This window comes from Bufo gargarizans, chromosome 2 (genome assembly GCF_014858855.1).
Source record: "Bufo gargarizans isolate SCDJY-AF-19 chromosome 2, ASM1485885v1, whole genome shotgun sequence".
NCBI lineage: Eukaryota > Metazoa > Chordata > Amphibia > Anura > Bufonidae > Bufo > Bufo gargarizans.
The window spans coordinates 603793278-603820857 of NC_058081.1; the positions used below are offsets into that span (position 1 = coordinate 603793278).

The 27580-nt window shown below is 43.4% G+C and overlaps 1 protein-coding gene across 1 annotated transcript in view; it reads right to left on the reverse strand.

Annotated features, from left to right (window-relative positions):
• Window positions 1–1647: 1647 nt before the first annotated feature.
• The window catches only part of VSIG2 (V-set and immunoglobulin domain containing 2), a 33641-nt gene continuing 7708 nt past the window's right edge, over window positions 1648–27580 (reverse strand). Inside the window, exons 3-8 of the mRNA XM_044277576.1 lie at window positions 17292–17499; window positions 6906–7113; window positions 5717–5869; window positions 3993–4112; window positions 2282–2429; window positions 1648–1756 (exon numbers count right to left, since the gene is read on the reverse strand). Of these exons, the coding sequence (XP_044133511.1) occupies window positions 1648–1756; window positions 2282–2429; window positions 3993–4112; window positions 5717–5869; window positions 6906–7113; window positions 17292–17499 (946 nt within the window). The remainder of the gene's footprint in view (window positions 1757–2281; window positions 2430–3992; window positions 4113–5716; window positions 5870–6905; window positions 7114–17291; window positions 17500–27580) is intronic.

A 27580-nucleotide genomic window follows, 5' to 3' on the forward strand; every position in this document is an offset into this window, starting at 1 on the left:
AATGCATAACGGAATAATAATAGAAGTCTATGGGCCTGCATAACGTAAACGGGACGGATCCGTTATGCAGCCCATAGACTTCTATAATGACATTCCATCATAGAATTGCATTATGGTCCGTGGTAACGGAATCCATAACGCAATTCTGCTTTTACCACCAAAATGAAGCGTGAACGAATTTCATAACATGAAATTCGCTCTTCTCTAGTTGCTATGGGGAACTAAGCCAGTTTTCCTTTACACCACTTTTAATTACTCTACCTCTTTGTGTCTGTATCCACCACTGCCGCCTGCACCAAAACCGATTAAGACAGATCTAGGACAAGCGCAAAAACAATAAGAATCGGATGAATCCTCTGTTCACTTGTCAATCAGCCAAGGGCAATTACGCAAAATGGTCAGAGAAAATAGACAATTAAAAGGACCATGACCTTCTTTTTAAATGAGAATTTTAAGAGGATGAAACCCAGAATAGTGGTGGAGCAGGAAAACCTCCCACAAGACTGGGAATGGGATGGGACACTGTGTGGAAGCAGAGCTGGGCTGGCATGTGGTTGTGATGGGGGCACTGTGGCTGCCACTGTGAGGGCATGAGAATAGGATAGTGGAGCTTTATGTACACATTTGCATATGTGCACCACACCAAAATTCTCCCTGATAACATGTATCATATCACACATATAATCTCCATGTATCAGACTATGAGGTGTAGAAGACACTTTGCTATCTGTCTGGCTGGTATTTCAGATTTAAAGGGGTTGTGTCACTTCAGTAAGTGGCATTTATCATGTACAGAAAGTTAATACAAGGCACTTACTAATGTATTGTGATTGTCCATATTGCTTCCTTTGCTGGCTGGATTCATTTTTCCATCGCATTATACACCACTCGTTTCCATGGTTACGACCACCCTGCAATCCATCAGCAGTGGCCGTGCTTGCACACTATAGAAAAAAGCACCAGTCTATGTGAGCTCCTACGGTCCCGGCCACCAGAGTGGCCGGCATTTTTTCCTATAGTGTGCAAGCTATACCACTGCTGATGGGTTGCAGGGCGGTCGTAACCATGGAAACGAGCAGTGTATAATGTGGTGGAAAAAATGAATCCAGCCAGCAAAGGAAGCAATATGGACAATCACAATACATTAGTAAGTGCCTTGTATTAACTTTCTGTACATGATAAATGCCACTTGCTGAAGTGAGACAACCCCTTTAAGGTCCTTCATGGGTCCTTCATCATGCCAGTGATAACATAGTCCTCATCTCCTTTTCACCAAATAGAAACCACTGGCTTATCTGTAGGATTGGGTGAAGGAATTGCAGTAGTGAAGAACATCTCAAATGAACTGTGAGCTCTCCAAAAAAATTAACCCTTTAAAGCAACAGTCAGTTGGAAGAAGGCACTATGTAAAAATGTAATCATGTAAAGTACATTGTCTAATACACGAGAGTAACAATAGAGGATACATCCAGGGCAGAGGGCTCACTGCCGCGCAGGCCCTGACCATCCTGGCTGAAGAGGTTAGTGTCATCAGCATCATTTATATACAGCAGATTCCTTGTATGATGTGACTGCAGGATCTCAGGATGATACAGTTCTGTCTCAAACCCACGCGTTTCATTGTCCCCACACATCACTTTTTATATATTACACAACCCGTGCCCGGTTCTCGCTTCTGTCTTGGGATCCTCGGGAATAATGAGAGTCCCTGGGACGCCTCTGCTCGTCACTCATCATTGGAGACACAGCATCCTCCCTGGGAGAATAAAGAGGAGAACATGTGTCACTTCTAGTGTCCTGGAAACAGCAGAAATAAAAAACGAGAGAACAGCACAGAGTCCTTAAAGGGGTTGTGTCATGAAACATATTCTACAGTCTCTATTTTTTGTCCGTCTTACTGAGCTGGTCGAACAAGTTTCTATTAGAAACTGTGACAGTTACAGGGAAAGAGTTGAAGCGGAAAGGACACACCCCTGAGCTGCCAGGCTGAAAAGAATCTGGCAGAACAATTGGAGCAATAAATGGGGATATATCTGGATCTATGTGCGGTACAGGGCTGGTTCTAGCTTTGTTAGAAAGCTACTGACGCCTGACCCGCAAATCTGTCTAGCTATATCACCATCTCCCATATTGCTTCATAACTAGGAAGGTATTCTGCAATGGCTTTTCCAGAAACAGATAAAACAGAAGAGCACCACACATGGACTTGGAGGGTCAGTAATAGGTGGAGGTGCATTAGGGAAAGGTGACTCTCGTAAGACACCCAATTACTGATACCAACCTGATTTCATTTCCTGGGTGATCAGATTTTGGGGCATCCTTTCTTTTCTTTCTATAAAAGAGCAAATAAAATAGAATGGCAGCGATGACAATCAGCGCCAGGAGAACCCCAACCACAGCACCGGCCACAACCCCGGCTTCACCGGCACCTGCAAAACATACACAGAGATGGGGCATATAATAAGCTGTATATATATATATATATATATATATATACAGAATAGGAGCAGTGTACAATGTAACTATTATACAGGACAGGAGAAGTGGTACTGTGCAGTGACCATATACACAGAATAAGAGCAGGTACTGAGAATTACACCTATCATACAGGACAAGAGAAGTGGTACTGTGCAGTGTGACTATATATAGAATACGAGCAGATACTGAAAATTACACCCATTGTACAGGACAAGAAGTGGTACTGTGCAGTGTCCATATATACAGAATAAGAGCAGATACTGAGAATTACACTCAGTATACAAGACAAGAGAAGTGGTACTGTGCAGTGTCCATATATACAGAATAAGAGCAGATACTGAGAATTACACCCGGTATACAAGACAAGAGAAGTGGTACTGTGCAGTGTCCATATATACAGAATAAGAGCAGATACTGAGAATTACACTCAGTATACAAGACAAGAGAAGTGGTACTGTGCAGTGTCCATATATACAGAATAAGAGCAGATACTGAGAATTACACTCAGTATACAAGACAAGAGAAGTAGTACTGTGCAGTGTCCATATATACAGAATAAGAGCAGATACTGAGAATTACACCCGGTATACAAGACAAGAGAAGTGGTACTGTGCAGTGTCCATATATACAGAATAAGAGCAGATACTGAGAATTACACCCAGTATACAGGACAGGAGAAGTGGTACTGTGCAGTGTCTATATGTACAGAATAAGAGCAGATACTGAGAATTACACCCAGTATATACAAGACAGGAGAAGTGGTACTGTGCTGTGTGAATATATATAGAATAAGAGTAGATACTGAGAATTGCAAAAAGTATACAACATAAGAGAAGTGGTACTGTGCAGTGTCCATATATATAGAATAAGAGCAGATACTGAGAATTACACCCAGTTTTTTAAGATAAGAGAAGTCTTTGCTATTATTATGAGAAGTGGTACTGTGCAGTGTCCATATATACAGAATAAGAGCAGATATTGAGGATTACACCGGATATACAAGAGAAGCGGTACCGTGCAGTGCTAATAGATGAAGAACAAGAGCAAATACTGTACTGAGAATTACAGCCGACTCATAAGAAGTGGTACTGTGCAGTGGTTCTTACTGAAAGGAGAATCCTCCTGCATTGTGGGCGTTGAGTGATGTGTTATATTGTCTGAGATAATAAACTGTATAATAAACAGGATCTAAATATTAACACTCAGTGACAACCCTGAAGATGTTGCCTAATCTCTATGACTGGTTGTCAGCACAGCACCCTATCATCTTCTATTGTGTAAAGACAAAAGAAAGTTATAGCAATGCTGAATGTGCAACTCAAAGGCTCCTCAAAGCCACATGCTAAGGCTAGGTTCACATCATCGTTTTGTTTTTCATTCTTATGATCTGTCAGAAGAACAAGAAGAAAAAAAAAGAAAAAACTGAAAAAAGGTACTTAATGGAGGACTTTTTTTCAGTCGAATATAACAGATCTCAGACGGAAATGGCTAAAAGGGATGCAAAATGACATTACTTGATACTGATATGGTCACTTGACATGTGGATTGTCCCATTTCATTGGAGGCCGTACAGCGGTAAGTACCAGACATTGGCTCAGACAGGTTAGTGAGCAGTAAGGATCCCGTTATCTCATCTGTATAAAACAAAATGTTAGCAGATAATTAATCATCCCTCTCCTGATATACTTGGTGCTGCTGGCAGAGCCTAGTCCTTCCACTATGTAACAGTCTGTGACCACCCACAAGATCAGCACGTTCCTTTCCTGAAATACTCTGTGCTACATGAGATCTACTCCTCTCACTATGTAACTCACTTTGTGATCGCCCATAAAACCAGCACTATATCAAGCAGAAATAACTTGTGCACCAGGGCGAAGAATGGTGTGCCTGCTTGGGGTTGTGCTCTATCAGACTCCCTAATAATCTCCAGGGGCAGCACGGTGGCTCAGTGGTTAGCACTGGTGCCTTGCAGCCAGGGGCGGACTGGGAACTAAAAGTGTCCCTGAAAAAAAAAAAAAGACTAAAAGTGGACCCATTTTGTAGGCAGGTCCAAATAACTGAAGACAGGGCAACACACAAGTAGGTGGGGTCAACAATAGCAGGGTGCAAAATGCCATCCCAGCAGTACCAACTAACAAAAGCTGGCCCTCTGTGGTGGCCATAAATAGCCACCATCCTCTGTCCTCCTCCCCCAGTTTTCTATGGAGCAAGAGGCTTAGGAGGTGAGATGTGGGCCACAGAAGTTGAATTCAGGAGAGCATCTGCGGTCGCTGGCTGGTTACATGGGTACCTGATTCTCATAGTGTTAATTACTGTTGAGAGCTCATTATGTACCCTGTCAGCGACAGAGAGAAGGGCTTGGGCGGCCCACTGGGAAATTTCCCTGTAGGGTCTATGGCCAATCCGCCCCTGCTTGCAGCGCTAGGGTCCTAGGTTTGAATCCAACCAAGGACAACATCTGCATGGAGTTTGTATGTTCTCCCCGTGCTTTATTTGAGAGCACAGAAGCATAAATATGTTTCAGCACTCAAGACATCATCAAGACAAAATAAAAGACTAATGAGATGAACAGCTGTAATTACACCGCACCATCACTAAAATCTAGATGGCGTGCAGGTAAACCATGACGAGTATGAGCACTCACATGACTGTCGAGGCCGCTTCAAACAGCTGGTCAGCAGGGTGACGGACCCCTTCTGATCTGATATTCATGACCAATCCAGAGGATAGGTCATCAATATCTGTACCCTAAAAACCCTTTTAAGATGCTAGCTCCATAGGGCAGGTAGTGATAGCCTACATACTCTTCTCCAGAAATACTCTGTGATGCTGGAGACTCTCCTCATCCAACTATATGACCCAATCGGTAATCTCCCACAAAATCAGTTCATACCTCACCTGAAATACTCTGTGCTGATGGGAGGACCCTCCTACTTCTACTATGTAAAGTGCCTTTTGTAAGGCCTGATTATCAGCCGACAAATGAGCAAATGCTCGTAGTAATAATTATTTGTTCCTCATTCAGTTTGCATCAGGCCATCCAAAAATGAGCGCCAGTAGACTTGTATATCATCAATCATATCTTGTTTGTGGCTGAAACTGTCCCATGTAAAAGGGGGACCCTATCTCTCAATCTGTGACCTCCCACATGATCAGCACATTAGTAACCTGTCTATGATAATAATATAACTCATCTCTTGACTTTTTACTGTCTGCAATAATAATCAAAGGTTCATACTTTCCATCATTCCTGGCAGTAGTGCAGTTTTTGCGCCCACTATGGACCAACTGTAGATGGGTGAGGGGTTACCAGTGGAGGAGCAGGTCAGGGTGGCATCTTGGCCCGTGATGGTGTTTCCATTAGACTGACATGTTGGATAAGTTGGAGGAACTGGAAAAACAAAACAAAACATTTATTCCCCTACATGAGAAACTGTTCATGTCCCATAGAGGATGACTCGTCGTGAACGAGAACAATAATACTCAAGTGGTCAGGGTTGGACTGGCCCACCAGAGTACCAGAGGATCCTCTAGTGGGCCCAAGCACTGACAATAATGCACCCCTAATATTTCAGGGCCCTTAAGGTCCTATATAGACAGAGGGTGGGCCCTCAGAATCATTTCCTCTAGTGGACCTAAGAGACTTCAGCTCGACGCTAGAAGTGGTGCCCAGTGCTGGTGCATTCTGCCAAATCAATTATCTTATAATAGGTAGACCCTGCTAGTTGTCCTCAATTCCATCCCACCCTTTGTTAAGCGAGAAGGATGACATCACCTCTGAAAGTAGATTATGTTGGTGACTTTATTTCCCATTGATATAGATAAGCAGCTGCAATGGGGCCCTGAGAGGGGTTGGTCCCATCAATTTTTGCAGAACAATTTAAAGCAGAACTTTCATCTCTAGAGCAATCATATTGCCGGTGACTGGTGGAGAAGAAATTAAATACCACGCTCTCCACTTTCCCCTATAATGGGGGGTTCAGTATCATCTTTACTATGGATTTCCTTCTCTTCTATGTATATGATTTTGCCTTTATGACTATGTCTTTAAAAGGGTTCTCCCAATATTTATGGTCTATCCTCAACATAGGTTATCAATATTAGATTGGTGGAGGTCCGATACCCCACACGATCACAGCTCTTATTCAAATTAATGGGAGCTAACCCGCAGGACCCCAGTGCCAGGAAACCACACAGTGGATGGAGCCTTCTGTCCATTGTACAGTTCTGGTACATTTGGCTGCCTAAAACAGCAGCCACAATTTTTCAGTGGGGATGCAGGGTGTTAGACCCCCACTAATTTGATATTGATGTGCTATCCTCAGGATACAGTAAGTCATAAATAAACCCCTTTAATGATAAATCTTGTATTCACTGAATGCTAGGCCTTGAGGTTGCGGTGGGATTGGGGAGGGGAATCATCTCACCGAGGACCGACAGCTGCATGATGCCTGATCCACTGCCGCTGAAATCAGGAGGATTATTTACTTCACAAACATAAGTGCCATTATCTGACCATACGATATTGGTCAGCTGGATAGAGGCGACCCCTGATGTTGGGGGGTTCTGGACAGCAGTCAGACGGTCTGCCTGGGACCCCGGTTTATACGTCTTTCCATCAGAAAAGTAATAAATCTAAATGGCAGAAGAGGAAAGCCGTAATAATATAATGTAATAAAATGTAACAGATATGTAAGATAATAGAATAAAATATAACAGAATGCAATATAACAATATGATATAAAGAAATGTAAAATAATATAACATAATATGAAGTAATAAATCATATAAATAGGCAGCATGGTGACTCAGTGTTTAGCACTGGTGCCATTCAGCGCTGGGGTCCTAGGTTTAAAGCCAACCAGGGACAACATATACATGTTCTCCCTGTGTTTGTGTGAGTTTCCGCCCGTACTCCAAACAAACACTTATAGCTAATTTGGATTATAAGCTCCATTGGTGATAGCAATTAATGATAATTAGAGATGAGCACATCAAAACATCTGAAGTGGAATTTGATCCAAAGTTAGATAGGGAGAGTGCAGGGACAGTGCATGGACAGTGTAGTGAGATCGTAGGGAGAGTTTTTACACACTGTAGGGTAAGCATAGGGACAGCACAGGGAGACTACAGGGACAGTACAGGGACTGTAATCTGAAGCTGAAGGGATCCATAGGAGACAGCCCACTTTGCATCAATCCCTGTGTAGCAATCTAATTGAACAGTGTCCACCTTGTTGAATAAATAAGCAATTATATTATGCCTTGATTCCTAAATTAGGGTGAATAAGCTAATAGTATTATTATTGGGGTGCCCACCTAGTTAAATAGATAAGCAATTCTATTACGTCTTAATACCACTCTTATTGGGGTATCCACTTTGTTTCATAGATAAGCAATTTCATTATGCCTTGATTCTCAAATATGGGTAAATAAGCAATCTAATTTTACAGTTTTTGGGGTGTCCACCCTGTTATATAGATAAGCAATTCTATTATGTCTTAATTCTCAAATTGGGGTGAATAAGGCTACTTTCACACTAGCGTTCGATCGGATCCGTTCTGAACGGATCCGATCATAATAATGCAGACGGAGGCTCCGTTCAGAACGGATCCGTCTGCATTATATTGGCATATAAAAGCTAAGTGTGAAAATAGCCTCGGACGGATCCGTCCAGACTTTCAATGTAAAGTCAATGGGGGACGGATCCGCTTGAAGATTGAGCCATATTGTGGCATCTTCAAACGGATCCGTCCCCATTGACTTACATTGAAAGTCTGGACGGATCCACACGCCTCCGCACGGCCAGGCGGACACCCGAACGCTGCAAGCAGCGTTCAGCTGTCCGCCTGTCCGTGCGGAGGCGAGCGGAGCGGAGGCTGAACGCCGCCAGACTGATGCAGTCTGAGCGGATCCGCATCCATTCAGACTGCATCAGGGCTGGACGGAAGCGTTCGGGTCCGCTCGTGAGCCCCTTCAAACGGAGCTCACGAGCGGACCGACGAACGCTAGTGTGAAAGGAGCCTAAGCTTTGTAATTTTACTGTTATTAGGATGTCCACCTTGTTTAATAGATAATTCCACAAGGCCTTGATTCTGAAATTGGGGTGATACACCTGTCTCATTCTGTTGTTTATGGCATGTCCACATTGATATTTAACCACTTCTGTTAGCCAGTTACTGTAATTGAGTGTTACAGAGCGGTCTTATTTAACACCCTGTGGGCAGTGCAAATAAATTGATTCTTCGCACAGCAGAATTGCCCACTAGTTGATCGTCATTTTTTGTTTGGAAAAGTTATTCTTTTAACATTAGTCTTGTAGCAAATAAATGATTCTTTTATTACATAAATTAGTCTTTTACAAAGTAAATTAGTCTGCTCCAGTATTACAATCCTGATCCCTATAATAAACTATGCTGAGAAGGTAACTTGTACCGGTCGGCAAAGGGTAGACACGCTGCAATCCTTTCAGAGCAGCGTGTGTGCAGCCCGGACATCTAAGGGCATCACAGAACAGATTGTGCTGAACATTACTTGGCCCTCAAGGATCTTGGACGTGGAACGCCTGCAGTCAAATAACTCCTTGTATTAAGATTAGTAGTACAAAATAACTAAATGTGATTTGCTGCAGTAATAATAATTCAACACTTCAATGAATATTCTATAGTATGGTCAGACTCCAGAAAAATTATGAACTCTGTTGATAACAGAGTTTTATATTAGAAGTCAGATTCGTACCTATGAAACTGGCTGACCTGTTATATGTGCACTTGGCAGCTGAAGGCATCTGTCACAGTCTTTGTTGTGCGCCATGACACATTAGCCGTACATGCTGGTTGCCAGGGGCAACGTGTTGTTGTTGCTGCATGTATGGTCTTTTCTCCCCTTCTCCTGGTTCCTCCCCTGTCTGGAGGGGTTAACTTCCTGGCTGGGTGTGGACACTTGGGTTTTAGCACCTGTGGCTTCCAGTACAACTGACTCCAGCCTTTGTTGGTGCTGGAGCTTTGCTCCTGTCCTGGGTGTTTTATCTGCCCAGTCCTTGAGGGCCACCTAGTGGGACAAACGGTGGGGAGTGGAGGAAAACTGCCCACCGTATAACGTGGGAAAACAGGGAAGCATTAGGAGATGACCTGCTCCCTAGCTGCTTCCAAGCATTCCTACGCTATACGGTTGGGAGTTTTCCCCCACTCCCCACCGTGACAGTATGTTCCACTAGGTGGCCCTCACTGGGCCTGGGACTGGGGCGGGCAGATAAAACACCCAGGACAGGAGCAAAGCTCCAGCACCAACAAAGGCTGGAGTACAACTGACTCCAGCCTGGAAGCCACAGGTGTTAAAACCCAAGTGTCCACACCCAGCGAGGAAGTTAACCCCTCCAGCATCAGACAGGGGAGGAACCAGGAGATGGAGAGAAAAGCCCATACATGCTGCGACAACAACGCATTGCCCCTGGCAACCAGCATGTACAGCTAATGTGTCACGGCTATCAACAAAGACCGTGACAACATCTGTGTTGGTCCTATGTTCATATCTGCCTGCATTGCTGAGAAAAATTATGTTTTGATTATTTCAAATGAGCCTCTACGAGCAACGGGGGCGTTGCCGTTGCCCTACTGCTCTCTCTGCAACTGCTGCGTCTTCTGCAATTTCATTGACAGGACCAGACATGATAACATTTTCATTGCCTGGCCCTGTCAATCAAAGTGCAGAGGGCACCGCAGTGCAGAGAGAGGAGAGCCACTAAGTGTAACGGCAATGCTCCCGTTGCTCCTAGAGTCTCATTTGCATATATTAAAACATAATTTTTCTCAGCAATGGAGGCCAACACAGATGTCTTCAGCTGCCAAACACACATGGAACAGGTCAGCCAGTCTCATAGGTACAAACCTGCTGACAGATGCCTTTTAACCACTTAAGGACCACAGGTTTATACCCCCCTAGTGACCAGGCCCTTTTTTACAAATCGGCACTCCACAACTTTAGCGGTTTATTGCTCGGTCATGCAACTTACCACCCAAATGAATTTTACCTCCTTTTCTTCTCACTAATGGAGCTTTCATTTGGTGGTATTTTATTGCCGCTGACATTTTTACTTTTTTTGTTATTAATCGAAATTTAACGATTTTTTTGCAAAAAAATGACATTTTTCACTTTCAGCTGTAAAATTTTGCAAAAAAAACGACATCCATATATACATTTTTCGCCAAATTTATTGTTCTACATGTCTTTGATAAAAAAAAAATGTTTGGGCAAAAAAAAAAAATGGTTTGGGTAAAAGTTATAGCATTTGCAAACTATGGTACAAAAATGTGAATTTCCGCTTTTTGAAACAGCTCTGACTTTCTGAGCACCTGTCATGTTTCCTGAGGTTCTACAATGCCCAAACAGTAGAAAACCCCCACAAATGACCCCATTTCGGAAAGTAGACACCCTAAGGTATTCGCTGATGGGCATAGTGAGTTCATAGAACTTTTTATTTTTTGTCACAAGTTAGCGGAAAATGATGATGATTTTTTTTTTTTTTTTTTTTCTTACAAAGTCTCATATTCCACTAACTTGCGACAAAAAATAAAAAATTCTAAAAACTTGCCATGCCCCTCACGGAATACCTTGGGGTGTCTTCTTTCCAAAATGGGGTCACTTGTGGGGTAGTTATACTGCCCTGGCAATTTAGGGGCCCAAATGTGTGAGAAGAACTTTGCAATCAAAATGTGTAAAAAATGACCGGTGAAATCCAAAAGGTGCACTTTGGAATATGTGCCCCTTTGCCCACCTTGGCTGCAAAAAAGTGTCACACATCTGGTATCGCCGTACTCAGGAGAAGTTGGGGAATGTGTTTTGGGGTGTCATTTTACATATACCCATGCTGGGTGAGAAAAATATCTTGGTCAAATGCCAACTTTGTATAAAAAAATGGGAAAAGTTGTCTTTTGCCAAGATATTTCTCTCACCCAGCATGGGTATATGTAAAATGACACCCCAAAACACATTCCCCAACTTCTCCTGAGTACGGCGATACCACATGTGTGACACTTTTTTGCTGCCAAGGTGGGCAAAGGGGCACATATTCCAAAGTGCACCTTTCAGATTTTGCAGGCCATTTTTTACACATTTTGATTGCAAGGTACTTCTCACACATTTGGGCCCCTAAATTGCCAGGGCAGTATAACTACGCCACAAGTGACCCAATTTTGGAAAGAAGACACCCCAAGGTATTCCGTGAGGGGCATGGCGAGTTCCTAGAATTTTTTATTTTTTGTCACAAGTTAGCGGAAAATGATGATTTTTTATTTTTTATCTTTTTTCCTTACAAAGTCTCATATTCCACTAACTTGCGACAAAAAATAAAAAATTCTAGGAACTCGCCATGCCCCTCACGGAATACCTTGGGGTGTCTTCTTTCCAAAATGGGGTCACTTGTGGGGTAGTTATACTGCCCTGGCAATTTAGGGGCCCAAATGTGTGAGAAGTACTTTGCAATCAAAATGTGTAAAAAATGGCCGGTGAAATCCGAAAGGTGCACTTTGGAATATGTGCCCCTTTGCCCACCTTGGCATCAAAAAAGTGTCACACATCTGGTATCGCCGTACTCAGGAGAAGTTGGGGAATGTGTTTTGGGGTATCATTTTACATATACCCATGCTGGGTGAGAGAAATATCTTGGCAAAAGACAACTTTTCCCATTTTTTTATACAAAGTTGGCATTTGACCAAGATATTTTTGTCACCCAGCATGGGTATATGTAAAATGACACCCCAAAACACATTCCCCAACTTCTCCTGAGTACGGCGATACCAGATGTGTCACACTTTTTTGCTGCCAAGGTGGGCAAAGGGGCACATATTCCAAAGTGCACCTTTCGGATTTTGCAGGGCATTTTTTACACATTTTGATTGCAAAGTTCTTCTCACACATTTGGGCCCCTAAATTGCCAGGGCAGTATAACTACGCCACAAGTGACCCCATTTTGGAAAGAAGACACCCCAAGCTATTCCGTGAGGGGCATGGCGAGTTCCTAGAATTTTTTCTTTTTTGTCGCAAGTTAGTGGAATATGAGACTTTGTAAGGAAAAAAGAAAAAAAAAGAAAAATCATCATTTTCCGCTAACTTGTGACAAAAAATAAAAAATTCTAGGAACTCGCCGTGCCCCTCACGGAATACCTTGGGGTGTCTTCTTTCCAAAATGGGGTCACTTGTGGCGTAGTTATACTGCCCTGGCAATTTAGGGGCCCAAATGTGTAAGAAGTACCTTGCAATCAAAATCTGTAAAAAATGGCCGGTGAAATCCGAAAGGTGCACTTTGCAATATGTGCCCCTTTGCCCACCTTGGCAGCAAAAAAGTGTCACACATGTGGTATCGCCGTACTCAGGAGAAGTTGGGGAATGTGTTTTGGGGTGTCATTTTACATATACCCATGCTGGGTGAGAGAAATATCTTGGCAAAAGACAACTTTTCCCATTTTTTTATACAAAGTTGGCATTTGACCAAGATATTTTTCTCACCCAGCATGGGTATATGTAAAATGACACCCCAAAACACATTCCCCAACTTCTCCTGAGTACGGCGATACCACATGTGTGACACTTTTTTGCAGCCTAGATGCGCAAAGGGGCCCAAATTCCTTTTAGGAGGGCATTTTTAGACATTTGGATCCCAGACTTCTTCTCACACTTTCGGGCCCCTAAAAAGCCAGGGCAGTATAAATACCCCACATGTGACCCCACTTTGGAAAGAAGACACCCCAAGGTATTCAATGAGGGGCCTGGCGAGTTCCTAGAATTTTTTTTTTTTTGCATAAGTTAGCGGATATTGATTTTTTTTTGTTTTTTTCCTCACAAAGTCTCACTTTCCGCTAACTTAGGACAAAAATTTCAATCTTTCATGGACTCAATATGCCCCTCACGGAATACCTTGGGGTGTCTTCTTTCCGAAATGGGGTCACATGTGGGGTATTTATACTGCCCTGGCTTTTTAGGGGCCCTAAAGCGTGAGAAGAAGTCTGGAATATAAATGTCTAAAAATGTTTACGCATTTGGATTCCGTGAGGGGTATGGTGCGTCCATGTGAGATTTTATTTTTTGACACAAGTTAGTGGAATATGAGACTTTGTAAGAAAAAACAAAAACAAACAAAAAATTTCCGCTAACTTGTGCCAAAAAAAATGTCTGAATGGAGCCTTACCAGGGGGGGGGTGATCAATGACAGGGGGGTGATCAATGACAGGGGGGTGATCACCCATATAGACTCCCTGATCACCCCCCTGTCACTGATCACCCCCCCTGTAAGGCTCCATTCAGACATCCGCATGATTTTTTACGGATCCATGGATACATGTATCGGATCCACAGAACGCATGCGGACGTCTGAATGGAGCCTTACAGGGGGGTTATCAATGACAGGGGGTGATCAGGGTAATCAGGGTGATCACCCCCCTGTCACTGATCACCCCCCCTGTAAAGCTCCATTCAGACATCCGCATGATTTTTTACGGATCCATGGATACATGGATCGGATCCACAGAACGCATGCGGACGTCTGAATGGAGCCTTACAGGGGGGTTATCAATGACAGGGGGTGATCAGGGTAATCAGGGTGATCACCCCCCTGTCACTGATCACCCCCCCTGTAAGGCTCCATTCAGACATCCGCATGATTTTTTACGGATCCATGGATACATGGATCGGATCCACAGAACGCATGCGGACGTCTGAATGGAGCCTTACAGGGGGGTTATCAATGACAGGGGGTGATCAGGGTAATCAGGGTGATCACCCCCCTGTCACTGATCACCCCCCCTGTAAAGCTCCATTCAGACATCCGCATGATTTTTTACGGATCCATGGATACATGGATCGGATCCACAAAACGCATGCGGACGTCTGAATGGAGCCTTACAGGGGGGTTATCAATGACAGGGGGTGATCAGGGTAATCAGGGTGATCACCCCCCTGTCACTGATCACCCCCCCTGTAAGGCTCCATTCAGACATCCGCATGATTTTTTACGGATCCATGGATACATGGATCGGATCCACAAAACGCATGCGGACGTCTGAATGGAGCCTTACAGGGGGGTTATCAATGACAGGGGGTGATCAGGGTAATCAGGGTGATCACCCCCCTGTCACTGATCACCCCCCCTGTAAGGCTCCATTCAGACATCCGCATGATTTTTTACGGATCCATGGATACATGGATCGGATCCACAAAACGCATGCGGACGTCTGAATGGAGCCTTACAGGGGGGTTATCAATGACAGGGGGTGATCAGGGTAATCACCCCCCTGTCACTGATCACCCCCCCTGTAAGGCTCCATTCAGACATCCGCATGTGTTTTGTGGATCCGATCCATGTATCCATGGATCCGTAAAAAATCATGCGGATGTCTGAATGGAGCCTTACAGGGGGGGTGATCAATGACAGGGGGTGATCAGGGAGTGTATATGGGTGATCACCCGCCTGTCATTGATCACCCGCCTGTCATTGATCACCCCCCTGTCATTGATCACCCCCCTGTAAGGCTCCATTCAGACATCCGCATGATTTTTTACGGATCCATGGATCGGATGCACAAAACGCATGCTGACGTCTGAATGGAGCCTTACAGGGGGGTTATCAATGACAGGGGGTGATCAGGGTAATCAGGGTGATCACCCCCCTGTCACTGATCACCCCCCCTGTAAAGCTCCATTCAGACATCCGCATGATTTTTTACGGATCCATGGATACATGGATCGGATCCACAAAACGCATGCTGACGTCTGAATGGAGCCTTACAGGGGGGTTATCAATGACAGGGGGGTGATCAGGGAGTGTATATGGGTGATCACCCGCCTGTCATTGATCACCCCCTGTAAGGCTCCATTCAGACGTCCGCATGATTTTTTACGGATCCATGGATCGGATCCACAAAACGCATGCGGACGTCTGAATGGAGCCTTACAGGGGGGTTATCAATGACAGGGGGGTGATCAGGGAGTGTATATGGGTGATCACCCGCCTGTCATTGATCACCCCCTGTAAGGCTCCATTCAGACGTCCGCATGTGTTTTGCGGATCCGATCCATGTATCCATGTATCCGTAAAAATCATGCGGACGTCTGAATGGAGCCTTACAGGGAAGTGATCAATGACAGGGGGTGATCAGGGAGTGTATATGGGTGATCACCCGCCTGTCATTGATCACCCCCCTGTAAGGCTCCATTCAGACGTCCGTATGCTTTTTGCGGATCCGATCCATGTATCCGTGGATCCGTAAAAATCATACGGACGTCTGAACGGAGCCTGACAGGGGGGGTGATCAATGACAGGGCGGTGATCAATGACAGGGGGGTGATCAGGGAGTTTATATGGGGTGATCAGGGGTTTATAAGGGGTTAATAAGTGACGGGGGGGGGGGGGGTGTAGTGTAGTGTTTGGTGCGACTGTACTGACCTACCTGAGTCCTCTGGTGGTCGATCCTAACAAAAGGGACCACCAGAGGACCAGGTAGGAGGTATATTAGACGCTGTTATGAAAACAGCGTCTAATATACCTGTTAGGGGTTAAAAAATTCGGATCTCCAGCCTGCCAGCGAGCGATCGCCGCTGGCAGGCTGGAGATCCACTCGCTTACCTTCCGTTCCTGTGAGCGCGCGCGCCTGTGTGCGTGCGTTCACAGGAAATCTCGGCTCACGCGAGATGACGCCAATCGGCGTTAGTGTGACCTGGCAGCGCCGCAGCATTGACGCCTTTCGGCGTTAGTGTGACGGCAGAAGGTTAAGTATTCATTCTCTCATTTGTTGCATTTCCCCACAATGTGGTGCTTTTCTGCACACACCTATCTGAGCAGAGCCAATAACACTGTTGATCCTTACCACCTGGTTCATGAATATAATCCCAGAGCTACAGTAAAGACTGACACATATACCACATAACTCTACATACAGTAACAATACGAGTTTAATTTCCTTTCAGGGTGCATGAAAAGATGCAAGATCATACCCATTATGGCTATACTATATCACCCAGCACGGTTTAGTTCTGGTAAGGTAACTTGCCCATGTCATATGCTATAATAATTGGTGACATGAGATGTGTCATACTAATGTGTCCCCCAAAAACTACCCTAATAAATATCAGTCCTGGAGTCGCCTTCTGTTTTCAAGCCATTAATGGGGTTTTTCCATGATCAATGTAAAAATGATATATGTAAGTATATGACGATCTCTTTCTAACAAAGCTAGAACCAACTCTGTACCTCACATGGATCCAAAGATCTCCCCATTTATTGCTCTGCTTGATTGATTTCAAGCTAGCGGCTCAGGGGGCGAGTCCTTTCTAAGGATGCATGTCCTGTCTGCTGTAGCTGGTATTCAGGTGCTAGTTTCAAAACTGTAAAAATATTGTTTGTGTGACAACCCCTTTAACAATTTTCATTCATTTCTTACAATTTTCTATTTTTTTTGGGGGGGGGGGGGGGGGGGGGGGGGATTTGCTGATGACCATTATTATTATCCTCACCTATACAGAGGTTATTACCTAGCTTTCCTAGGTTCCTGGAGGGCAACTGTGCCACAAGATATAATGATACCCTCCAGTCTTGTATCACTGTATAGTAGCACGTTTGCAGTTGGAGAGGCTGAGTGTAATGGCAGCCATTATCATTGTCACCCATCTTACCCAGGAACAGATATAACTGAGGATCAGCTAAATAACCTGAAAAATGAAGAATTTATATACACTGGTTATTCCTGGATTTTTGAGGAGGTAAAATTAAAGGGCCAGTACACCCAATACACCTCTGAACATAAATACGTTCTATTCCCTTCTTACCTGCTGCCATTTTGATGATTGGCCGTTTCCGGCTAAAAACTTCCATTCTACCACAAATTGATTACCCACGGTAGTGGAGTACAGACAAGGCAGGACCACGGTGGAGCCGGATTTTCCTACTACTATTTTCTCAGGGCTTGTCACTGTCACAGAATAAACCCAACCTGAGGAAAGATAATAATGGATACCAAGGGAGGAGTAGAAAATTCTGGTAGATATATAGATAATACAAAAATGTACAATAAAAAGACAAGTATCTGAATTCTGAAGGGACTATACACAGGGAGCCGCAACTGCTCGGCTGTTTCTGTTCTCTGACATGCTTCTGCTCTACTGTTCTGCTGCTCTACAGACAAAGCTCTGCTATCCTCTTTCTGTGCTGCTCTGCTATTCTTCTGCTGCTGTGACATTGCTGTTCAGCTCTGCCTTGCTTGTGCTGTGCTACGTTATTGTTCTGCAATTCTGCTCTGCTGTTACTAAGCACTGCTGTGCATAAGCTCTGCTATTCTGCTTTGCTGTTCATAAACTCAGTTATCTTGATGCCATGCTGCTGCTCTGCTATTCTTAAAGGGGAAGGCTCAGAATGTAAAATACAAAAAAAAACAATCTTCCTGATCTACCATCACTTCCTGGTCCCTCTTGATACACGGGAAATGACCAGTGACCGGGCAACCCCTTTAACTGGAACCTGTCCTCAGTTTTTTGTTTATCCAATTGGCTGGATAGGACGGTGGGACAGTTAAACAGCATTGTAACCATATCCCTATTGCTTTTTGTAGATTTCCCTTAGATTTGAAAGATCAAGATGTATGAAAATGCTATACCTAGAGTCATGTGGGTGGTGTGGAAGCTGAGCAGAGTCACAGAGCCATCTCTCTAAGTACGACTACTCGACAATGATTGACATCCACCTCCCCGATCTGAAATCCAAGACAAGTGAGATGACAATCAGTGAGGAGGCAGCGTGCTTACAGGGCTGACTCTGAGACTCTGCACGGCTCCTGCACCACTCACATGATTCCAGGTATCACTGCTGCACACAGCAGAAGCTTGTATTAAAGGGGTTGTCCAAGTTATTTTTTGCTCTTTGCATGTTTCTAAATAACTAAATTTAAGGGGTTTTCAATTCACTGGATTCAGTGGCCCCGCTCTCCTAGTTAGCGGAGGTCACATGACCTGTTATGTCAGTTAGCATCGGACAGATCCAGACATCTCGGGCAGGCTGCTCCCCTGCCAGAACAGCCTGATGGAGATGTATAGCGCAAATGTGAAGCAAGCCTTAGCTGTCTGCCCTGTGTCTCCCCTCCCACTATATTCTTCAGGAAAGTTTAACCCCTTCTGCCATCAGCAGCACAGACTCAGGGCTGGAGGCTCTGCCTCAGGTACTGAGCAGCTACAGGGTTTCCTCTTCTCCGGGCAGTGAAGAGAGAAATGCTGTACACAGGATCTTCCCTCCCTCCTCACCCTGCAGACACAGAGCTGACAAACACTGGAGGAGTTCTCTCCTCTGTACTCTTCTGCTGGCGCCTAAGTAGTGTCTGCAGAGCATTGCACAAGAACAGGTAGGGGGAAGAAACTGTGTGTATTAGCAGGGTCATTGTACTTTACAGCTGGAACTCGTAATCCTACACATACAACATGCTGCTGAGTATCCCAGTAGTCAGACTGCAGACAGGGCAGCAATTTAATTCACTCCCTTTGCAGATTAGGTAAAGAGAAAATGCAGTCTTTGTTGACAGCAACAAATATTCATGAGAAAACCTCAGAGAAAGTTGGTACACACCTCCACAGCTCTGCAACTGCATGTCAACAAAGGGCCAGAACCCTTTAAAGTAGGGGAGATTTAAACCCCCAGACTCCACGGATTTATACAAATATTCCAACTTAATTCGAACTCGCTTTCTTCCCCATATTAAATCATTAATTATTCTTTCAATAAGTTTAAAGTGTTTGTCATGTATCCAAATAGGTGTATTCCTGAGCACATAGAGAAATTGTGGTAATATCACCATTTTAACTAGTGAGATTCGATCAGCTCTGGATAGGGGAAGTTTCAGCCAGATTCCTATTTTAGCTCTGGTCTTTACTATTATGGGAATCAAATTAAGTTGTAGAAAATTTTCAACCCGAGGCGATATAGTCAGACCCAAATATTGGAAAGTATCAACAATATCCAACTGTATAACAGGAACCTCCTTCTGTGGCAGAGGGTCTATTGGGAGCAGACTGGTCTTGGCCCAATTTATACAAAGACCAGACACCTCACCAAATAATTTAACCATATGAATGATCCTAGGAAGAGTAGTTTCCGTATGATCTATAAAAAACAGAACATCATCTGCATATAATGAGATGCGGTCTTGTGTTCCTAACGTACCGAATCCTTTAACCTGATCATCTTGCCTGATGGCCATCGCAAGGGGTTCGATATAAATATCGAATAACAGGGGAGATAGTGGACAGCCCTGGCGGGTGCCTCTCTTTAAATCAATACTGCCGCTCAGGATTCCATTAAGACTCAGTTTTGCCCTTGGAGATCTATACAGTAGCTTAAGAGTGCGTATAAATCTTTCTCCAAAGCCCATCCTTGCAAGAACCTTCCAGAGGAAACGCCACTCCACCCTGTCAAAGGCCTTAGAGGCGTCCAATGACAGGATGGAGCGGGCAGTCCCCCCCGGGGCCTGAATATTGGAGAAGAGCCGGTGTAAATTATGATGTGTACCCTTATTTTGGATAAAGCCGCACTGATCCGAATGGACAATGGAGGAGATGACCCTGGAAAGCCTTGTTGCCAGGACCCTCGCAAGGAGCTTTACATCTGCATTGAGCAGTGAAATTGGTCTGTATGATTCTAATTCTAAGGGGTCCTTGTTTTTTTTCGGTATTAGTATTATTATGGCCTCCATCATTGAATCTGGCAGCATCCCATCCTCCACTGATTCAGCAAAGACCTCCAACAGTCTGGGAAGAATGCAGTCCCCATATTTGCTATAAAATTCATATGGAAGCCCATCTGAACCAGGGGTGGAGTTAGCCGAGCATAGTTTAGTAGCTCCCTCAAGTTCCTGCATTGAGACCTCCATTTCTAGTGCTTTCTTTTCCGACTCAGTAATAGTTGGAAACTTGATCCTATCTAAGTAGAGATCTATCTTGTCATCTGTGATGTTAGAATCAGCTTTATACAAATCAGTAAAATAATCAAGAAAGGCCTTCTCCACCGGGCCCTGTGTAGTGACTATCCTACCATCACTCAAACGAAGTTTATCTATATGTTTTTTGGGTTGTTGATTGGAGATTACCCTGGAAAGGAGTTTACCAGGTCGGCCTGATTCTGTAAAGTATTTTTGCCCTTTAAAAAAAAGGTTCTGTTGGGCCTTATCCAATAAAAAATTAGCATATATTTGTGTGGCTCTTTGCATATTTTGCCTATTCCTCTCGGTCTTGTTCCTATAGAAGGATTCTGTTGCTAACACTGCGTGTTCTTTTAGATTTTTCTGTTTCTTTCCATATTCCTGTCTAAGGTTCGCAATGTTACTAACCATCAATCCCCTCGTATACGCCTTGAAAGTATCCCATACTACTTGAGTTTTTGCTGAACCGTAGTTAATTTCCCAGAATCGACCTATTTCGTTTTGAATTGTTTCATGTGTCTTTATAACTGATAACCAATAGGGATTTAATCTAAAAGGAGATTTTGGTATATATCTTTCCTGAGATAAACATAATTCAAGTAGTATCGGAGAGTGATCAGATACTGACCTTGTTTCGTATTTCATTCGCTTTATCTGATTCACATATTTACTATTTATCAATACAAGATCTATTCTGGACAACGATTTACCTGCTTTACTAAAGCATGAGAAAGCCCTTTTCCCCTGTCCCAGATGTTCCCAAGCGTCCTCAAATCCAGCCTCCAGGCAGAACCGTGCCAGGGGGGACCCCTGGACCGGACTGTCACTCCTAGCACTCGTAGAAATCCTATCGCAAAGAGGGTCGATAACACAGTTAAAGTCGCCAATAATCAATGTTGGACATTCTGGCCATTTATCCATAAATAATAAAAGAGAATTAAGAACCGAGAAAGAAAATGGCGGTGGAATGTAGACAAAGGCCAAAATACATATCTTCCCTCCTATCTTACAGTATAAGAAAATAAATCTCCCCTGTTGGTCGACAGAGGATGCCTCACAGACGAAATCAATAAGTCTGTGTATCAACACCGTGACACCTCTCGAATAGTTGGAGAGGGTAGAATGGAACGTGTGCGCAGCCCATCCCCTGTCGAGCACTCTAGTGGTCTCCTCAGTAAGGTGGGTCTCTACCAGGCATACTATTGCTGGTAAGTGGGCCTGTGTCAAGTCAAAAATCGCTTGTCTCTTGCCTCTATCCCCCAAGCCACGTATATTCCACGCAAAAATTCTAATCAGCGTCATCAGGAAAGGTCAAAATGGAGAAATAGAAGAAAGAAGAAGAAAGAACCAAAAACGAAAAAAAGGGAAACCACACCTACTTTGACGCACCACAGCCCAACCCCACCTCCCCCTCCCCCCACCCCCCGCCTACAAGCAATCCACCACATTTGTAGTAGATTTCTTTCCTATGACCATCCCTCCCACCTTCCCCCCCACTCAGCCATCCTCATTAAGAAGCAAAGGAAAAATACATTTTGGGGGTATAAGCCCCTTGTAGTACTAATTATTCCCACCAAAACATAACCCAATTGAATTATCAATTATTTCGATCAAGCCAGTCCGCAGCTTCTTCTGGGGTGTCAAAAAAAAAGGTTTTATCATTAAAAACAATCCGCAATTTGGCTGGGAATATGAGAGAATATTTAATATCCCTTTCTCTTAGCCTCTTTTTAACGATCATAAATGTGCGTCTCTTTTCTTGTACATCTTTCGAGAAGTCGGGAAAAAAAGCCAGTCTAATCCCGTTATATATAACCGGTGGGGATTCCCTTGCCCTTCTCAGGAGGATATCTCTGTCCCCTGAAGTCAGTAGCTTGGCGAGGAATGTCCGAGGTTGTCTCCCTGGAATTGGTTTTCCCCCTGGGACCCGATGGGCTCGTTCAATCATAAAAAAGGAAGAAAATGACTCCTTCCCGAAATTCTCAAGGATTAACTTCTGTATAAATTGGGTTGGGTTTCTCTCCTCCACACCCTCTGGAATCCCAATTATTCTCACATTATATCTTCGTGACCTATCCTCAAGGTCCACTAGCTTTTTCTTCAAGAGATTATATTCTGATTTAAATGTAGATAGTTCCATATTTGTTTTTTTGGATTCCTTCTGTATAAGGGTGACGGAACTCTCAAGGAGTTTAACTCTATCTCGCATTTTGGACACATCATCTTTTATTAATCCGACGTCGACTTGAATAAACCCAAGTTGGGTTGTAACAGCTTGTATTAGATCCCCATTCTGTTTTACCGCTAGCAGTATTTCTTCTAGCGGGGAGGAGTTATCATTAGGGATGACTTCCCCCATTATGCCGTCTTCCTCTTCGGGGTATCTAGAAGCTTTTTGTAATTCTGTTACAATCACCTCAGAATCATCATCATTTTTTTTTGTGGCAAGTTCCTTTTGTCCGCCCCTCGTATTAATCCTCGGAGATCTCAAGAACTGGTCTATTTTAGTTGTTTCATAAGTTTTAGACCCCGATTTCTGACTTGAGTGGTCAGCCGATCGCCTGGGAGCTTTTGGAGCCATGGTCGGTTCCTTGGTATTTTTTTTTTTTTTTTTTTTTTTTTTTTTTTTTTTTCTCCCCTTTTCCTCCTTCTCCCTTCCCGTCTCCCCTCCTTTTCTTTATTCTCTTTTTCTTCTCCTCCTTCTCTTTACTCTCTTTTTCTTCTCCTCCTTTTCTTTTCCTCCCCCTTTCCCTGTGTGTTTTTTTTTTTTATTTTTTTTATTTTTTTACCTTTTTTGTTTTTCTTACTCTCCTTTTATATTTGTATCTCTTCTTCTCTCTTTCTTTGCTCCTTCTCCCTCTTTCGCCCCCTTCTCCTTTTTTTTTTTTTTTTTTTTTTTTTTAAAGGGTACTTTATTGCAGCTCAGCTATTGTGGTGTTATGAATCAGAGAACAGCGCACTCTTGAGGAAGCTGGTAACTAGCCATGCTCATAATAATATTTTTACTTTGTTGGAATCCGGTTTATTGAAGAGTTATGAGCACGGCTACAGAGAAACTATTAATCTACTTCTGAAAATGTGGAATACAACTAGGACATGGTTGAAGGTTAAGGGTTCATTCACATTTACGCCTCTTTGGCATAATTTCTATTTACAAAGCTTAGATGATATTGCAGCTGACATATTTTGGCAGAAGAATAAAATCTTATATATTTCACAGGTAGTTAAAGATAGAGAAATTAAATCCTTTATAGAAATGACACATAATATAAGAAATCTTTCATGGTTTAGGTACCTTCAACTTCGATCTGTATTATCCAGTTTGGATGATAAGCGATTGTTGGATATAGATAATTTATCTTTTTTGAATGAGTGGGTAGGGGGTGTACTTGTTAAAATAAAGATTTCAAATATATATAAGTTATTACTTAAGGCACGGTTTAGTGATACACATTCACCAGGACAAAAAGCGTGGGAGGCGGATTGTCCGAATTTACAAGTAGAAGGTTGGGAGAATATTTTTGGGAATTTGGTTTCAGTATCCCAGAACTTCAACCATGTTTTAATACAATTCTATATTTGTCACAGATTATATATTACTCCCTTATGGATGAATAAATGTGGGTTAAGAGATATGTCCAACTGCCCCAAATGTGACATTGTAGGAGCGGACTTCCTCCATATGATATGGACTTGTCCAGAACTCACAAACTACTGGAATAACATCAATAACTGTATTATCTACAAATTAAAAATTCGAATTCCTTTTGAACCACAAGTATTCGTGCTTAATGATCTTTCCAAATTAAAAAATCATAAGTATCAAAAGATCTTCCTGAGTAGAATATTGATGCTGGCTAGAGTACTGATCAGCCGGACCTGGTTTGCCCGTTCCACTCCAGACATCAACACATGGATAAACCTAACCGATAAGGTTAAAAACTACGAGAAAATTTTATATAAACGGAGGGAGGTTGAGGAACAGTGGAACAAGATATGGGATGGCTGGAAGATTGATTGATTAGTCGAGGTCAAGTTGGTTTATTTACGGGGGGCCTGCTTTGACGCACCACAGATTAGGGATTAGGGATTAGGGGGGAGGGAGGGGAGGGTTTTCTAAATGAAAGAAAAGATGAATTGAATATATTATAATTATATATAATTAGTTGGGACACTAAGAATTGAGAGATTGTAAAAATGTCTGTAAAAAATGTTTTGTAGTGTTTTTCCAATAAATTTTTGTTGAAGAAAAAAAAAAAAAAAAAAACAAAAAAAAAAACAAAGGGCCAGAACAATTTTTTGTTTTTACATAACTCTGACAATCCCTTTAAAAGTGTTTCCAAATGATGGCAAATATACCAAAAGTAATAAGAGAATGGTTACAATGCTCTTTACCTATCCCATCCAGTGAAGTGGAGAACTAAACAGCTGATGACAGGTTCTCCTTAAGCTCTGGTACTCTGCTCTTCTTAAAGCTTTTCTGTAAGAAGGGAAACCCCTTTTCACATATGCAGGCAAGATGCAGGATACAGAGTGCCAGAGACAGTTGGGCCTTTTGTTAACCCCTGCCTGGCCATATGAAAGCTCTTCCCACTTATTTCCCTTGTAAGTGGTCCTGATTTGCTGTTTTGGTGTTCTTAAAGGGTTTTTGTCACCAGAATTAACCCTATTAAACTTGCTGACATTAGTGCTAATGTGCAATGTGCTATGTGCAATGTGCTAATGTCAGCAGACCCTAACTCTACTATTCTAATGCTTATCGATGGGCCCCATACTGCACAATTTTAACTTTTATTATATGCAAATTAGCCTCTAGGAGGGGGGGGGGGGGTTGCTCCTGCTGCTAGAGGCTCCATTCTCCCACCTCATGTCACGCCCTGCCATCCTTGATTGACAGGGACAGCATTCATCTTCTCCTACCGGCCCTGAGACGCTGCTTGGCCCTGTCAATCAAGCATGGCAGGGCGTGACATGAGGTGGGAGAACGGAGCCTCTAGGAGCAGAAGCAACAAATCCCCCCACCCCCCCCCCCCCCCACCCCCCCGCTCCTGGAGGCTAATTTGCAGTAAGGGGGCCATCAATAAGCATAAGAATAGTAGAGTTTTAGGCCCCTTGCAGACGAGCGTTTGTCACGCTGTGAGTCCGCAGCGCAGCTCCCGGCCTGACCTCCCAGCACTGGTGGGGTCACATAGCATTATATTGATTTATGATGCTATGTAACCCTTACAGTTCTGGAATGTATTGGAGAACACATTATATATAAGGCTATGTGACCCTGTCAGTGCTGGGAGGTCAGGCAGGGAGCTACGCTGCGGACTCACAGCGTGACAAACACTGGTCTGCAAGGGGCCTTAGGGTCTGCTGACATTAGCACATCGCTAATGTCAGACAGTTTAATAGGGTTCATTTTGGTGACAGAAACCCTTTAAACTCTGCTATTCTGCTGCTCTGCTATTCCTCATCTTTGATGGTCTTTTGCTCTGCTGTACTTCTTTTCTTAAGCTCAGCTACAATATGTAAATCTTTTGCGATTTCTTGTCTCTGCTGTTCTACTGATCTTAAACTCTTGTAATTTGCCGCTTTGCTGTTTCGTAGCTCTGCTATGTTGCTGCTCTGCTATTCCTCTTCTGTTCTTAGCTTTGCGGCGGCTCCTTTTGCAATTCTGCTCTTCTATTCTGCTGCTCTGCTCATTAATAATAGGAGACGAGATTTCCATTTTGCCACTTTTCAGACCGGGAATGTGGTGTAATTATAGAGCAGATAAAATATTCTGTTCTGAGATGTAAAATCTGCATGTCTAAAAATGATCAGAATCCTTCTTGTGGTAATAAAAAAATCACAATAATCACTGGTAGACTGATAAGTGCTTTGGCCTTGGGTCTTCAATCATGTAAATAAATTTATACCGCCTCCTCACTTCATAATTTTGTGGGTTTTGTCCCAGACTCCAGTTGCATTTTAAAAGAATATGGCTGCCTGCAGTAGTGTGGCTGGGAAATGTAATGGGAGTGGGAATTTCGATTGTAAGCTCTTCTGCAACAAGGACTGATGTGAATGAACATTCCTCCTGCCTGCAGTCACCACGAGGGGGAGTTTAGACGCTAACTGCATACAGTTTTATTATGAAGTTAAATGGAAGCTATAAAAAAAATCATTTTAGTGAGCTCCCCCTAGTGGTGGTTTCAGGCAAACAGAATGTTATCATGCAGCTCTATATCTATGAAGGAGATTTGGAACTCTGTTTCAGAAAAATGTAGCTCCCACTATTATTTATTTGAAAGTGCCATTAATTCCATGGGGCTATAGAGCTAAGAGCAGGTATACATACATAATACAAACGACACAAGTGCAAGGTGCATGAATTTAGGAAGAGACTGGCACAGATAAGGAGAGGATGTTGCCCACAAGAGCTTACAATCTACAAATCCACCATGTAACGTAACAGGTAGTAACAGCAGAGGCTTGTCATTCAGCTTCCCCTCTGTAGCACATTTCTTTGTGTGTATCTGTGTATGTATACATGTTGTCATTTGTATATTTATGTGCAAGTGATTCATGTATGAGCTCGGGGGTTCCATCCAGATTCAGTTATACAGTCTGCGGACATTGTCTCTACAGTCAAATAATAGCACTTTTATAATCAGCCGCTTACCTGTGTGAGCAGCGAGTCCGAGGAGTATGAGAAGGGAACATTCGTCCAGCATGGTGCCCAGTGCCAGTTGCTATGTCTGTCTGATAGCGGAGGCTGGAACTTGTTATCTGCTTGACCATTGTGTGAGTCACTGGGACCGGCCCAACTGTACCTGTCGAGGACCTGCCATATTTGCCTAGTGCTATGCTGTGAAATTAGAAACAACTACTACAAGGTGTACAGAGGAGGAAACAAGAAAACTGAAGGTTTAAATGTGGACAGAAATATGCTGGGCAAAACCTAAAAGCCGACTATGACCTGGAGTAATACTGCCCCTTTAGCCACTGCTGTCCTCCTTACTACTCCTCTGCTTCATACAGCCTGACTTGGCAATTGCTTTAATGGGGCAGATCTTGTGTGCTAGTGACACGCTCCACTCCCGCTCAATGTGTGCTCATAATGTAACATTAAGGAGCAACCCCAGTCAGATAGACAAATTCCGTACTTTACTTACTTACATTTCCATC